The 14593-nt window shown below is 47.1% G+C and overlaps 1 protein-coding gene across 3 annotated transcripts in view; it reads right to left on the bottom strand.

Annotated features, from left to right (window-relative positions):
• Positions 1–14091, bottom strand: part of ADAMTS3 (ADAM metallopeptidase with thrombospondin type 1 motif 3) — a 175210-nt gene extending 161119 nt beyond the window's left edge. The window contains exons 1-2 of one of the 3 annotated variants that reach the window (XM_053256803.1): positions 13401–14091; positions 9576–9603 (exon numbers count right to left, since the gene is read on the bottom strand). In XM_053256803.1, the coding sequence (XP_053112778.1) occupies positions 9576–9603; positions 13401–13469 (97 nt within the window). In that variant the 5' untranslated portion in view covers positions 13470–14091. The remainder of the gene's footprint in view (positions 1–9575; positions 9604–13400) is intronic. The other 2 variants (XM_053256804.1, XM_053256805.1) reach the window with 2 other exon arrangements.
• Positions 14092–14593: the final 502 nt, after the last annotated feature.

Here is a 14593-nt window from a genome sequence, read left to right as displayed (position 1 = left end):
CATGGGATTTTACTACTCCATGCCATTGGAGTTGCAGTAGGACAGATAGGGCCTTTCTGGTTATAGCACCAAGATGGTAAAACAGCCTCCCCAAAGAGGTGTACCTGGGCCATGGGAACATAGGAAGCTACCTTACACAGAGTCAGACCATTGGTCCATCTAGCTCAGTAATGTCTACACAGCCTGGCAGCAGCTCTCCAAAATTTCAGGCACGAGTCTCTCCCAGCCCTACCTAGAGATGCTGACAGAGTTGGAACCGGGCACCTTCTGCAAGCATTACATAACTCTACCACTGAGTTATGGCCCCACACCCTAATGCAGGCCTGCTCAACTTGGGCTTCCCAGCTGTGTTTGGACTACAACTGTCATAATCCCTGGCTAATGGCTTCTGTGGCTGGAGATTATGGAAGTTGTAAGCCAACCTCCACAGGAGGGCTGAAGTTGAGCAGGCCTGCCCCAAGCAGAATATCTTACAGCAGACAGTATGCACATGGAGTCACCCATCCAAATGCAAAACAAGACAAACCCTACTTAGCAAAGAGGACAGTTCATGCTCACTACTGCAAAGCCAGCTCTCTTCTCTGACCACTGCCTGCTTTCAAGAGGACAAAATATCCCCCCCCCTGAAAGCTGTTTAGAAAGACTGCCTCTGAAGTGTGTTTTATTTTGCTATATTTTTGTCATTCGATGCCAGTTTTAATGTGTATTAATCTGTTTGGTCTAGCCTTCCAGGGTTTTTAAATGACTGATAAACTGTTTTAAATTATTTTAAATTGCTGCCCTGATTTTCCAGGGTTTTTTAGCTGTTTGAATTGTTTAATTGGTTTTATTCTGTTTTATAGTTTGATTTTGTTAACTTGTTTTAATTGTTTTTACCATGTTGTAAACTGCCCTGAGCCATTTTTGAAGAGCGGTATATAAATCTAATAAATAGACAGAATATTATTGTTTTTATTTTATTCATGTTTATCCCCTTGACTTATATCTATACTATAAAGGAACTGTCAAAAGTAACTAAACTTTAGAGGAGAGCTGGTCTTGTGGTAGCAAGCATGACTTGTCCCCATAGCTAAGCAGGGTCTGCCCTGGTTGCATCTGAATGGGAGACTTGATGTGTGAGCACTGCAAGATATTCCCCTCAGGGGATGGAGCTGCTCTGGAAAGAGCAGAAGGTTCCAAGTGAGCATGCGCAGCGTGTGTGATTTGTGAGGCTCACACGTCAGCAGCGGGTGCATGCGTGGAAGTTACTTCCGCTTTTAGCAGTCAACAAGGGGGCAGGGGTGGCAGGGAGGAACGCTGCCACCCCAAAGATTTCACTCAAAAATGGAGCACCAGAGGGGAAAAAGCAGCAGGAGGGATAAGTACAATCCCCCTCTACCCTTAAAGCAACACACACACACACGGGCATCAGACTGCACCTCTATGGTCCGTGTACATCCCTATTGCAAAAGTTGCCCACCATTTTACATAACAGCGGTTCTGCTGGATCAAACCCAACTAGTCCATGATCCTGTTTCCCACAGGGGCCCACCAGATCCTCCTGGGAAGCCCATGGGCAAGAGGTGGTGGCTGCCCTCTCTCCTGCTGTTGCTCCCCTGCAACTGGTATTTAGAGGCATCCTGCCTCTGAGGCTGGAGCTGGCCTACAGCTATCAAGACTAGTAGCCATTATTAGACCTGACCTCCATGAATTTGTCCAAGCCCCTATAAAGCCATCCAAGAAAGTGGCCATCACAACATCCTGTGGCAGACAATTCCAGAGACTAATTATGTGCTGTGTGAAAGAGTACTTCCTTTTGTTGGTCCTAAATTTCCTGACCTTCAGTTTCATGGGATGACCCCTGGTTCTAGTGGTATGAGGGGGAGAAAAAATTCTGTCCATTCTTTCTACTCCATGAGTAATTTTCTGCACTTCTATCATATCACCTCTTTTCCAAACCAAAAAGCCCCAGATACTGTAGCCTCATAAGGAAGGTGCTCCAGGCCCCTGATCATTTTGGCTGCCCTCTTCTGCACCTTCTCCAGTTCTACGATGTCCTTCTTAAGATATGGTGAGCAGAATTGTACTCAATACTCCCAACTGTGGTCTCACCATAGGTTTGTATAAGGCATTATACAAGAGCCAGTGTGGTGCAGTGGTTAGAGTGTTGGACTAGGACCAGGGAGACCCGAGTTCAAATCTCCATTCAACCATGAAACTCACTGGGTGACCCTGGGCCAGTCAAATATCTCTCAGCCTAACCTACCTCACAGGTTTGTGGTGAGGACAAACATAACCATGTATACCACTCTGAGCTCCTTGGAGGAAGAGCGGGATATAAGTATAATAAATAAATAATATTAGCAGTTTTATTTTCAGTCTCCTTCCTAATGATCCCTAGCATGGAACTGGCCTTTTTCACAGCTGCTGTGCATGGAGTCGACACCATCATTGAGCTGTCCACTATGACCCCAAGATCCCTCTCCTAGTCAGTCCCTGAAATCTCAGACCTCATCAGTGTATATCTGAATTTGGACTTTTTTGCCCCAATATGCATCACTTTACACTTGAATACAGTGAACTGTATCTGCCATTTTGTCGCCCATCCACCCAGTTTGGAGAGATCATTTTGAAGCTCCTCACAATCTGTTTTGGATTTCACTACACTAAATAGTTTAGTGTTAGCTGCAGACTTGGCCATACTTGGCCACTTCGCTGCTTATCCCAACTTCTAGATCATTTATGACCAAGTTAAAGAGCACTAGTCCCAGTACAGATCCCTGGGGGGTCCCACTTACTTCCCTCCCATTAGAGAACTGTCCATTTATTCCTACCCTCCGTTTCCTGTCCTTCAACCAGTTACCAATCCACACATGAACCTATCCCCTCATCCCTCATTTTGAAGGGTCTCAGAGGCAAGCTCTGCCAGTGAGAGCTTCATAGAACAGGGTTGACCTTCCATATTAAGGGGTCAAAGACCCTGAAAACGTAAAAGCAGCTGGCTTAGCAGCCTGTCTTTTTAGTAAGATAAGTTTTCCAGTTGCCCAGAACCAAATAAATGCAAATTATGAACCCCATGGAAACTTCCCTGCGATGCAGAAAATATGAGTTATTTCACAAACATGGGGAAACCTTTAAAAAAATGGTTAGTTACAGGCCCACAAATATTTTTACTAGTCTCTGTGTTACTCATTTGTGGTACATTACATCAATGACAAAAGAACCAACTTCTTCCCAGTATATAATAGCTTCCCTGCTTGGTCTCCTGGGGGTAATCCTGGGCACAGTGGCTATTTACGTATTTGAGTTAAGATGACAGATGGAAATTGTTCAAAGAATAGAGTTGATTTCTGTACCTGTGTCAAAGGGCTTAGTGATTTATTCTTATAGGAAAGCACACAATCTTGACTATGCCATGGCAATAAGTTTCAACACCAAACCCGGAAGCTGACATATTATTATTATTATTACATCTATATCCCGCTCTTCCTCCAAGGAGCCCAGAGCGGTGTACTACATACTTAAGTTTCTCTTTCACAACAACCCTGTGAAGTAGGCTAGGCTGAAAGAGAAGTGACTGGCCCAGAGTCACCCAGCCAGTATCATGGCTGAATGGGGATTTGAACTCAAGTCTCCCCAGCCCTAGTCCAGCACTCTAACCACTACACCACGCTGGCTCATGTATGCAAAACAAAACCAGCTTAAGTTTCACCACCACTCTTACAGAAGGCATCTTTGACATCCTCTTCAATGAATTGTCCAAGAACTGTTACACAGAAATATAGGAAGCTGCCTTATACCAAGTGAGACCTTTGGTCCATTTAGTTCAGTATTGTCTACACGAACTGGCAGTGGCTTCTCCAAGGTTGCAGGCAGGAGTCTCTCTCAGCCCTATATTTGGAGAGGCCAGGGAGGGAACTTGGAACCTAGATGCTCTTCCCAGAGGGGCTCCATCCCCTGAGGGGAATAGCTTACACAGTGCTCACACTTCTAGTCTCCCTTTCATACACAACCAGGGCAGACCCTGCTTAGCTAAGGGGACATGTCATGCTTGCTACCACAAGCATTTACTCCAAAAATTCAAGCATTATCATTTCCTATGACACTCCATTTTTATGGTGTCCTGCTCACTACAAAGCTATCATGCCCAGTGTCGGTTGAGTCATAGGAACATAAGAAGCTGCCATATACTGAATCAGACCAAATAACTCCGGAGGGTGCTGTCAGGAAAGCAAAGGCCTTACCCAACATGCCCAAGGTGTGGGGACCATCAAGGACAACAGGAAGCAGATGGAGACAGATGCCAAAGACTACTTGACTCCTCTGGTGCTCACAAATCCCAGGGCTAGCACAGCAGCGGCACTTCTTTGGCTGGTGGACCAGGGAGAGTTCCCTCTCAGCAAGCACTCACTAGAGCTCATCTAGGGATTAGCCAGAGAAGTGCCATTGCTGCGCTGCCCTTGACCCTGTGAGCAGCAGAGGGCCCAGGCGGTTTTCAGCTCCTGTCCACCTCCCCATGCCTCAGAGAAGTCGGAACAGCTCTTAGTTTTACGTTCGACTGTGGCTCTTCCTGGGTTATGGATTAGTGTGCAAGCAGAGCACAGAGAATTAAGTGAGAAAGCCATCAAAATACCGACTCCCTTTACTTGATTCCTCCTTGTGTGAATCAAGAGTTTTCAGCAGTTGCTGCTCTAATGAGTGACTATTTTTTTGTAATTTATTTACTTTATTCATTTAATTTATATACTCCTTGACTCCAAAAGGCTCTAGGCGGTTCACAAAAACCAACAAGAATGCTATTAAAAACAGCAATTTAAAAATTTAAAACATTCAGAGATTACTAAAAGCCTGGCTGAAAAAAATGTGTCAAGAGCTCTTTGGAAGGCTGGCAAAGATGGTGCAGTAGGGGAGTAACTTGCCTAAGGAGCAAGAGGCTGCTGGTTCGAATCCCCACTGGTATGTTTCCCAGACTATGGGAAGTGCCATAGCAATATAGGCATCATCTCATACTGCATGGGAGATGACAACGGTAAACCCCTCTTGTACTCTACCAAAGAAAACCACATGGCTCTGTGGTTGCCATGAGTCAACACCGACTCAATGGCACAACTTTACTTTAAAGATTTTTAACCATGAATATCTATAGGGAGTGCATTCCACAGCCCAGGAGCAACTATAGAGAAGGCCTGCCCCCGAGTCACCACCAGATGAGCCGGTGGTGGTATACAGAAATGGACCTCTCTCGATGATCTCCATGTGTTATGGGGATCATGCAGAAGAAGGCGTTCTCCTAGGTCAGTGATTCTCAAACTTGGGTCCTCAGGTGTTATTGGACTTCAACTCCCATAATCCCCAGCCTCAGTGGCCTTTGGTTGGGGATTATGGGAGTTGAAGTCCAATAACACCTGAGGACACAAGTTTGAGAATCACTGTCCTAGGTAAGCCAGCCCCAAGCTATTTAAGGCTTTAAAGGTAATCACCAGCTCTTTGTATTTTGCCTGGAAACCTATTGGTAGTCAATGCAATTGCTGTAAACAGGCATAATATGGTGTATCCAAGACACCCCAGAGACCAATCTAGCCACTGCATTTTGAACCAACTGAAGTTTCTGAACCACATAAAAAGGCAGCCCCATGTAGAGTACATTGCAGTAGCCGAGCCCAGAGGTACCAGAGAGCGTGTACCACAGTTCTGAGATGACTATCTTCAAGGAATGGACACAGCTCTTGTATCAACCCAAGTCAACAGAAAGCACTCCTAGCCATAGCCTCAACCTGAGAAACCAGAGTGAAGCCTGAATCCAGAAGCACTCCCAAGCTATGTACCTGTTCCTCCAGGGGAAGTGCAACCACATCCCGAACAGGAAGATATATCATATCCCTCAAAGTATGACCCCTTACCATGAGTACCTCCGTCTTGCTTGGATTCAGCTTCAATTTATTATCCTTCATCCAGTCCATTACTGCCTGTAGGCAGGCATTTGGGGTGGGGGGTATGCCATTTCCTAATGATGATGTCAGGGAGAAATAGATTTGGATGTCATCACCATATTGAACACCCAATTCCGAATCTCCTGATGATCTCACCCAGCAGTTTCATGTAGATGTTGAAAAGCATTAGGAGATAGGATGGAGATCTGAGGGACACCATACAGTAGCTCTCATTTCAGAGAACAACTATCTCCAAGCAACACCATCTGGAATTTACCAGAGAGATAGGGACGGAACCACTGCAAAGCAGTGCCATCTATTTCCAAATCCCCAGACGATCCAGAAGGATACCATGGTTGATAGTACTGAAAGCCACAGAAAGGTCCAAGAGAACCAACCAAGTCACATTACTTCTGTCCATTCCCTAGTAGACATTATCCATCAGGCCAACCAAGGCTGTCTCCACCCAAAATCATCTGTTCGAAAGCCAGTTTGAAACAGATCTAGATAATCAGTCTGTTCCAAAACGGCATGGAGTTGATCAGCCACCACCCTCTCAATTATCTTGCCCACTCAAGGGAGGTTGGGGACTGGCCTATAATTATCCATCACTGAAGGCTCCAGGGCAGGCTTCTTAAGCAAAGGTCTCACAATTGCTTCCTTAAAACATGAATTCATCCTGCCCTCCCTAAGTGAGGCATTTATGATGGCAACTAGGTCATCTCTAATAGCCTCTCTGCTATGGATGTGCACAAACCTGTTTGGAGGCCATTTTACAGACCTCCAAACCGATTTAAAGGTCCAGCCAGTTCGAAGGTCAGGGGAAATAGCTTTAAATGACTAGGGAGGATGCTCTTACCACCCCCATCACCCCCAGCCATGTTTTCCCCGCCAGCATTGTCACTGAAAGCAGTCCCACGGGGTGGCAGCTTCCTCCTTGCCACCCCAGTGAATGTTGGACTGTTGCAATGCATGCACGTGCACCGAGCACTTCCGGGTACTTCCGGTCCAACTTACACCAGGGTAGCAAGGAGGTATGCTGCCACCCTGTGGGACCAATTTCAATGATAACACTGGTGTGGGAAATGCAGTGGGGGGGGGGGCAAGAGCACCCTCCCCAGTCCTTAAAGCTATCCCCCCCACACCTTCAAACCAGCAAGTGACAGTTCTGTGCACACCACTACTCTCTGCTAGGTGTAATAAGACATGTTGGGCATGGGTCTAAAGGACCAATGGTAGGCCGAACACTTCCAAGAAGCTTGTCCACATCCTTATGAGTCACTAACGGAAACTGATCCATTTGATTCAAGCCAGAGACACCTCTAAAATTGACCCTAGCATAACTGTGGAGTCCAAGTCGGCTTGAATGTGGAGATTTTATCTGCAAAAAAGTTGTTAAAAGCCTCACAGCAGGAGAATGAAAAATCTAGACCTAAGTTCAGAGAGGAGGGAACCTGAGTTAATCCCCTCAGAACTCTGAACTCTGCTGGACGTGAACTTGCAGACACAATACATGCAGAATAGAAGCTCTTCTTCATTGCACGTACTGCCACAGAATAAACCCTCAAATGGGCTTTATGCTGTGTCTTATCGGAATCAAGTCCACTCTTCCTCCACTTACGCTCCAGTCTTCTCCCTTGCCGCTTCAGCTTCCGTAGCTGTTCAGTATACCATGGAGCCAATTGTGAAGCAGAACGGAGAAGGCGCTTAGGGGCAATAGGGTGCTTACCAGGGCAGTAGACACTATTCTAGGTCTCCACCAGGGCATCGACAGAATCACCGGCAGAACCAACTCTAACACCCTCCAAGGCCTCTTGGAATCCTCTAGGATCCAACAGACTCCTTGGGCAGACCATCCTAATATGTGGGTTGTGGCCACAAAACCAGCCTTAACCAGATGGTGGTCCAGCCATGACAATGGAGACACTCTAGGAGTCTCCGCCCATTGAACACCACCCTGATCTGAGCAAAAGACCAAATCAGCAGTGTGTGCTGCCCCCGCAACCAATCGGGATAGTTGTCGCAGTTGTCATGGCCGCTATGAACTCCTGAGCTGCACCAGACAAGCCAGCTCCAAAGTGAACCCTGTAGTCACTCAGAACCAAAAGCTTGAAGTTATGTTTGAGACTGCCAATCTAAAACCCAAGTTTGAAAAACTAAGTAGGAACAAGCAATCTCATCCTAATGTAAAAGGAAAATGTGTTTTATTTATCTCTACCTGATCAACTCAATGGCTGACATCCTAACCAAGTGTGTTTGCTCCTAGCATCAATGAAGCACTGACCTCTGTGCAGGTCTGCCATGCTTCCATTCGTGCAAAGAATGTAAATATTTTTTTGAGCTCTGGGAACACTGTGCTAGACTGTTGCTTGACCCTCAGCAATGTGTTTCTCTGGCCTACACTTCTTTAGTCTGGATGACAGACTGTGGCTTTAAACATTGGAATGGGGAGTGGGGTCATGTGGCTTTCTATATTACTTTAGGGCAGGCCTGCTCAACTTAGCCCTCCCCCCAGCTATTTTTGGACTACAACTCCCATAATCCCCAGCCACAGTGACCAATAGCCAGGGATTACAGGAATTGTAGGCCAACATCTGTAGGAGGGCCGAAGTTGAGCAGCCCTGTCCTAAGGGAAATCCCGTACAGCAGACAATGCACATAAGTAGTGCAAATGCAAATTAGGGTAGACCCTGCTTCGCAAAGGGAACAATTCATGCTTACTACCACAAGACCAGCCACCTAATGGCGCAGCGAGGGAATGACTTGACTACCAAGCCAGAGGTTGCTGGTTCGAATCCCCGCTGGGATATTTCCCAGACTATGGGAAACTCCTATATCAGGCAGCAGGGATATAGGAAGATGCTGAAAGGCAACATCTCATACTGCACAGGAGATGGCCATGGTAAACCCGTCCTGTATTCTACTAAAGACAAACACAGGGCTCTGTGAGCACCAGGAGCTGACAGCAACTCGACGGCACCCCTTTACCACAAGACCAGTCCTCCTTCCCAAACAGCTGAGGACTAGAGCCTTCATAAGGCAGTAGAGGCAGGTGGGGTCTCAAGCCAAGGGTTCCAGCAATCAGGCAATGGTGCCTTATTCACTGTGCCACGGGCATTCTGCAAGTGGGGCAGATGGGATTAGATATTTTTTTAAAATCAATTTTACAAATTTAAATCAGACTTTAATAAATAAATAAAATTAGTACAGAAGCCAGCTGAGGTAGTCAGGACCATATGGGGGAACAAATGCTCATTGTGGTTTTGACAAGGCCTACATCCCTAAAGATGAAAAAGAGGTAATGGCATTGCAATACTTATAAATTTCAGTGTGTTGTCATGCTTTTATTTTCCTGACCACTGGGCCTGCAGCAGCCAGATTTGCAATGGTGTTTTAAAGCCACTGGTCTCAGCGTTAAAGCATTTGCTTTGCATGGAGGAAGTCTCAGGTTCAATCCCTGGCAGCATCTCCAGGTAGGGCTAGAAGTGACTCCTGCCGGAAAACCTGGGGAACGGCTGCTGGTCAGTGTGGGACAGAAAATAATGAGCCAGGTGGACCAATGATCTGACTCCGTACAAGGCAACTGCCTATGTCCCTCTGTTCTTGATATCCAGAACTGGCACCTTTTATTTTTATATCAAACAAGATACAATGTAATGGTCTTACCTCTTTGAATACTCTCTTCTTTAAAAGCCTGGAAAGAGAAAACAAGTACAGACACGTTAATTTACTTCTGGTCTCAGGTGGTGGATGAACGTAACTAGTGTACATTTCTGAATATAGCAGAACCAACCAATTTAAGAACAAAAAAAGCTTTCTAGCCCATCATTCCGTTTCCAACAGTACCCATCCAATCACTGTTAACGGATCACAAGCAGGGCAGGAACGATTGCTCATTTCCAGTAACTAGTGTTCAGAGGTATACTGCCTCTGCATATAGAGGCTCCATTCTGCTAACATGGCTCAGAGCAGCTGAATCAGTCTCTCTAGCTTGTCCTACACAGCTGCTGCTGCCTGCTACCTCCTCCCCTCCCGTCTCCACCTGCATCCAGGAATGGCATTGCCCTTAAGTGAATCAACGGCTGCTCCCCAATGAACTAATAAGACTCCATAAATAAGTTTCACCAAAACAGCTTGAGCTAATAAATCCAGATTTCTGAATGGGCCATTCTATCCTATTGCATCCCTGTGCCAAAAAATTAGTGTCTGGTGGCTGAAGAAAATACCTTTTAAAAGCTCATTAAACCTACAATTCCTGAAGGATGGAGGGTGTGAGAGGACAAGCAAACATGCACGCCAAGAGCTCTCAGGGACACAATGCCAGGGAAGTCAAGTTAAGCAGAAGCCACTGGGGTCCCCCCTCCCAAAACAAACAGAACAACAACAACCTGAGATCATGGAGAAAGATGGCACAGTTAGTGTGATCTCTGAGCAAACAAGGTATACAGGTTTTTGCAGTGCTTTTAAAAAAAACCTGGAAAACCTCTTTGAACAGAATTGATGGCGGGAGAAGAGACATTAGCATGTACATACCATAAGCAATGACAGTTCTATCACACCACAGTCACATTCTCAAAATTATAGTTTTCCAGGCCTGTTTCTATGCCTAGGACCAGCACAGAGCAGAGCACATGGATCAAGGCTGCCAGATTTAATAGCTCTGGAATCAAAGGGCCAGGAATAAGTGTGGGCCTACAGAAGTGAACAGCAGCAAGCATAGCTCCTGTCTCGGAACACAACCTGAGCGACAGTGCGGAATTGAAGAAAGGATGTCAAATGGGTGCCTCTTTGTGTGTCCTGGAACTAAGTTCATGCAGAAAGCTAGCATGTGATATTCTGCTGAGATCTGTCCACTAGAGACAAAAATAAAACACAAGCTTATGAGATCACCTGTGTGTGAAGTGAGGGGTGGGGGCAACAGCATAGTTTATGATGGTATCATTCACCAATTCAAGATGGTGGACATATGAACATTTGAGGTGCAAGTACGTTAACCTGTGAAGATGGTAATTGTCAAATAAGATTATAGTGAAAGTAGGTAGATTAGTTCTTTCAAGAACCTCTTGTTATTTTATGGTGTGCACTTTTTTCCTTTTGCCTAGCTATAGTTTCTGATCAACTAGGTTTTTGAAGTGCTTCAAAACCTGCAATACCTATTTGACCAGAAAAAGAGTGGAAAGTGAAACAGGATGCATGCTAACATTGGCCAAGAATGTCTTGCTACTGTTAAATGTTATTAGCAAGAAAGAATAAGGTGCTCTTTTATGGACCAAAAACGTTTAGCTGGAATATCTCTTTTGGTATTCAGATACAACATAATGCTATGTATGCTTAAGCAGAAGTCAGTCCCACTGTGTTTATGAGCCTATTTATTATTTATATTTAAAATATTATTATTATTTATTATTAACATTATTAGCATTTATATCCCGCTCTTCCTCCAAGGAGCCCAGAGCGGTATATTGATATTCCACCTCTCCAGTATAATACTGATCAGGGCCCCATATGAAACGTTCTCATCCTGAGTCAAGGGCAAGGAAGACCCTTCAGCTCAGGACTCTCTACACTGGCTGGCAGCAACTCTCCAGGGTTTTAAACCTGGGTGCTTTCTTAGCCTTTCCTTGAGATGCCAGAGACTGAACTTGGATATGCAAAGCATGCTTTCTACCAATAAGCCACAACCACTTCCTCGATGAGGTTTATTCCCAGGATTGTAGCTCTTTTGTGAACAAGCAAAAGTGGCATACCCTGTGAAGAAGAAAAGATGAACCAAAGAACTGTCCCCAGCCATTCAATCTTTTGAAAAAGGAAGTGTTCAAAGCCTCATTCATGTGTGCTTTTTCCACACCAACATAAAAGAGCTCAAAAGAAAATTGCAAGGATTGTGAAAAAAGAGTGTGGAAGAGCCTTCTTTTTGTGAATGAGGTTTTAAGCATTCAGTAAAAGACAGCAGGGAATGCTTGACTAACAAGCAGAAGGTTGCTGGTTCGAATCCCCGCTAGTACTATATCAGGCAGCAGTGATATAGGAAGATGCTGAAAGGCATCATCTCATACTGGGTGGAAGGAGGCAATGGTAAACCCCTCCTGTATTCTACCAAAAGAAAACCACAGGGCTCTGTGAGCGCCAGGAGTCGAAATCGACTTGACGGCACACTTTACCTTTAAAAGACAGGGAAGGGAAAGGAAGAATCAGGTTGCAAAGTTTCCTTCAAAGGAGACATCCTGGTCCATCCTACCAGTGTCCTAATTTTTCTCATCTATGTGTGGAATGAGTTTTGTTCTGGGTGGTAGTTATCAAGGCAGTGTGCAGACACATACATTCAGTGGGGCCTTCCTGATTCAACCTGAGCAGAATCTAAAATTAACTGAGCGGACATTTAAAAACTTGTGAGTGCGTGCACATGCACACACCTTAGAGGGAACACTGCATCCTACATATCTCCCCTTCAGATACAGAAGTGGTGGAAAGTGCATTCACATGTTACATTAGCAATGGACACATCCATTACTATTCACAGAGAAAACCAATGATTTGGGAATATTTTGCCCCGTGGTGCAAAATGTGTATGTACATGCAGACATTAGCTCAATATCTATGCAGCCATGCGAACCCCCCCCCCCCCCTTTGTAGCACTGGTACACAAGAGGAAAGAAATCACTTAGTGGCTGTTCAGAGCTGCATAGCAGGATCCAATGGGAAGGTCTCTTGGAAAAGCCCCTTTAATGCACACAGGGACCTTGGAAGCCTCTGCAGGAGAATTCCCTGCTTGCATTACACATACACAAGCTTTAGCAAGCTAGTGACAAAATCCCAGTCACAGTGGTCCCAATCCACCACATAAGTCCACTTGAAGATATAACAAGAACACACACCCCAATCAAATAAGTTAGCAGCAAGTTGTTCAAAATCCATTCAGTGCCCCCAGCAGCCTCCAGCCCCTGCTGGATTGACTGAGTTTTCAGCTGCAAAGCTGGCTGAGCGAGCTGCTCTCCTAGAAGCAGCAGCATGCAATTCAATCCTCCCTCTCAAGCCAACCCATTACAAAAAGAAAAGGAAAAAAAGCCATGTTAGCAAAAAGGAAAGTTGGAAACAAATGAAGTTCTTCTGTTACTCTGCAAATTAAAACCTCACGGCACTTCGGGGCTGCTTTGCCAAGCAGTAATTCTGTGCAGGAGCCAAACAAATCATCACACAATCAAATCCACCGGGTCAGGGAGAGACTTTTTCCCCCCAAGAAAAATAAAGTAGGTGGTTCGTGTGCATCTGGGGGTGGGGAGCTGAAGCTGTCTTCCTACCACCACCACCACATGCCCTACTGCAAGGAAAAGAACACTGATCGATTACGACCCGACACTTCTTTCTACTTCTGGTTCATTGCGCACACACAAAATTCGAATCGAATTAATTAAGAGAGGTCGCTGGAGGCAGCGAGAGATCAGAGGGAAGGGATGCTCCGGCGTGCCTGCCTCTCTGGGGGCTTCCACTTACTTGTCCATCAGCTGAAGTCCTCAACTGCATCAAAGCGGCTGCTATTAAGCACAGTGACAGGAGAACCATCCCGGAGTGACTTTCTTGCGAGAGAGAGAGAAGGGAGGAGTGGGGAGGGCAGACTCTTAAAGGCACCACAGCCCCCCCAAAGGGATTAAACCGCCCCCCAAGTTAAGGAAGAGGGGAGAAAGCACCAATAATTTAAACGGGCGCGCGGGGCGGGGGGGCGGGATTCCTTGCTCTGGCGCGGCGCGTTGCACAGTCCAGCAGCGGGCTGGCTTCCCTGGTCGCAGCAGCAGCAGCAGCAGCAGCAGCAGCAGCGCGCGCGCCTTTTGCAGGGCAGCTCCTGGGGCTGGCTGAGGAGCCGGCGGAGGCGGCGGGCAGAGCTGAGGCGAGGGGCGGGGAAAGCCAGGGCAGCGGCAGGAGACGGAGGCGGAGGTGGAAGAGGCGGAGAGCGGGGGCGCGACTCCGCCTGGAGGCTCGACTCAGCAGCCTTGCCGGGGGAAGCCCCTTCGTCAGTGCAATGCGGGCAGCGTGCGAGAGAGCGCCGCAAGCGTCCCCACCGCCTCCTGCTCCCGGCCGCCTCCTCACGTGCGGAGCGGACCTGCCCTGCGCGCTAATAAAGCTGCCGCCGCCGCCGCCGCCAGGAGGACCCGCCTCCGCGGCCACGCCCCACCTCTCCGCCCCCAGCGGTGTCCAGGAGCGCCCGCGGCGCTCTCGCCGGGCGGGGAGCAGCTGGGCTCCCGCCCAAGAAGCCCCGCAGAGCTAGCGCGCGCGTGCGCGTGTGCCTCTCCCTGGGTTGTGTCCTAGGCACGCGGGCGCACAGCTGGGGCGCGAGCCTCCTGCGGGGCTCGCAGCCCGCCACGTGCCTGCCTGCTGCCTACATGACGCCGAGAAGTGCAGAGCAGACCCGTTGGGAAGGGGCTTTGGAGGTCTTCTAGTCCACCCCTTGCTCCGCGCCGCAGGAGACCTGTGCAGCTAAGCGGCTTGGCGATTGCCCTGCAGCACTTCCGGAGCAAAGAGGCGCCGTTGAAAGCGGCGATTCTCTGATATGTCGCATCCCCAACATAGCGTCCCTCCAGTGGTGCCTTTCTTTCTAGGCTGTGTGAACCCGTTCGGGGCACGCAACCATCACGTTGATTTTTCTTTTAAACCACTTTGAGAACTTTAGTTGAAAAGCCTTAAATGAATAG

This window comes from Hemicordylus capensis, chromosome 5 (genome assembly GCF_027244095.1).
Source record: "Hemicordylus capensis ecotype Gifberg chromosome 5, rHemCap1.1.pri, whole genome shotgun sequence".
In the NCBI taxonomy this organism is placed as follows: Eukaryota; Metazoa; Chordata; class Lepidosauria; order Squamata; family Cordylidae; genus Hemicordylus; species Hemicordylus capensis.
Note: the sequence above shows the minus strand (reverse complement) of the source record. Positions and strands in the feature narration are given on the sequence as shown.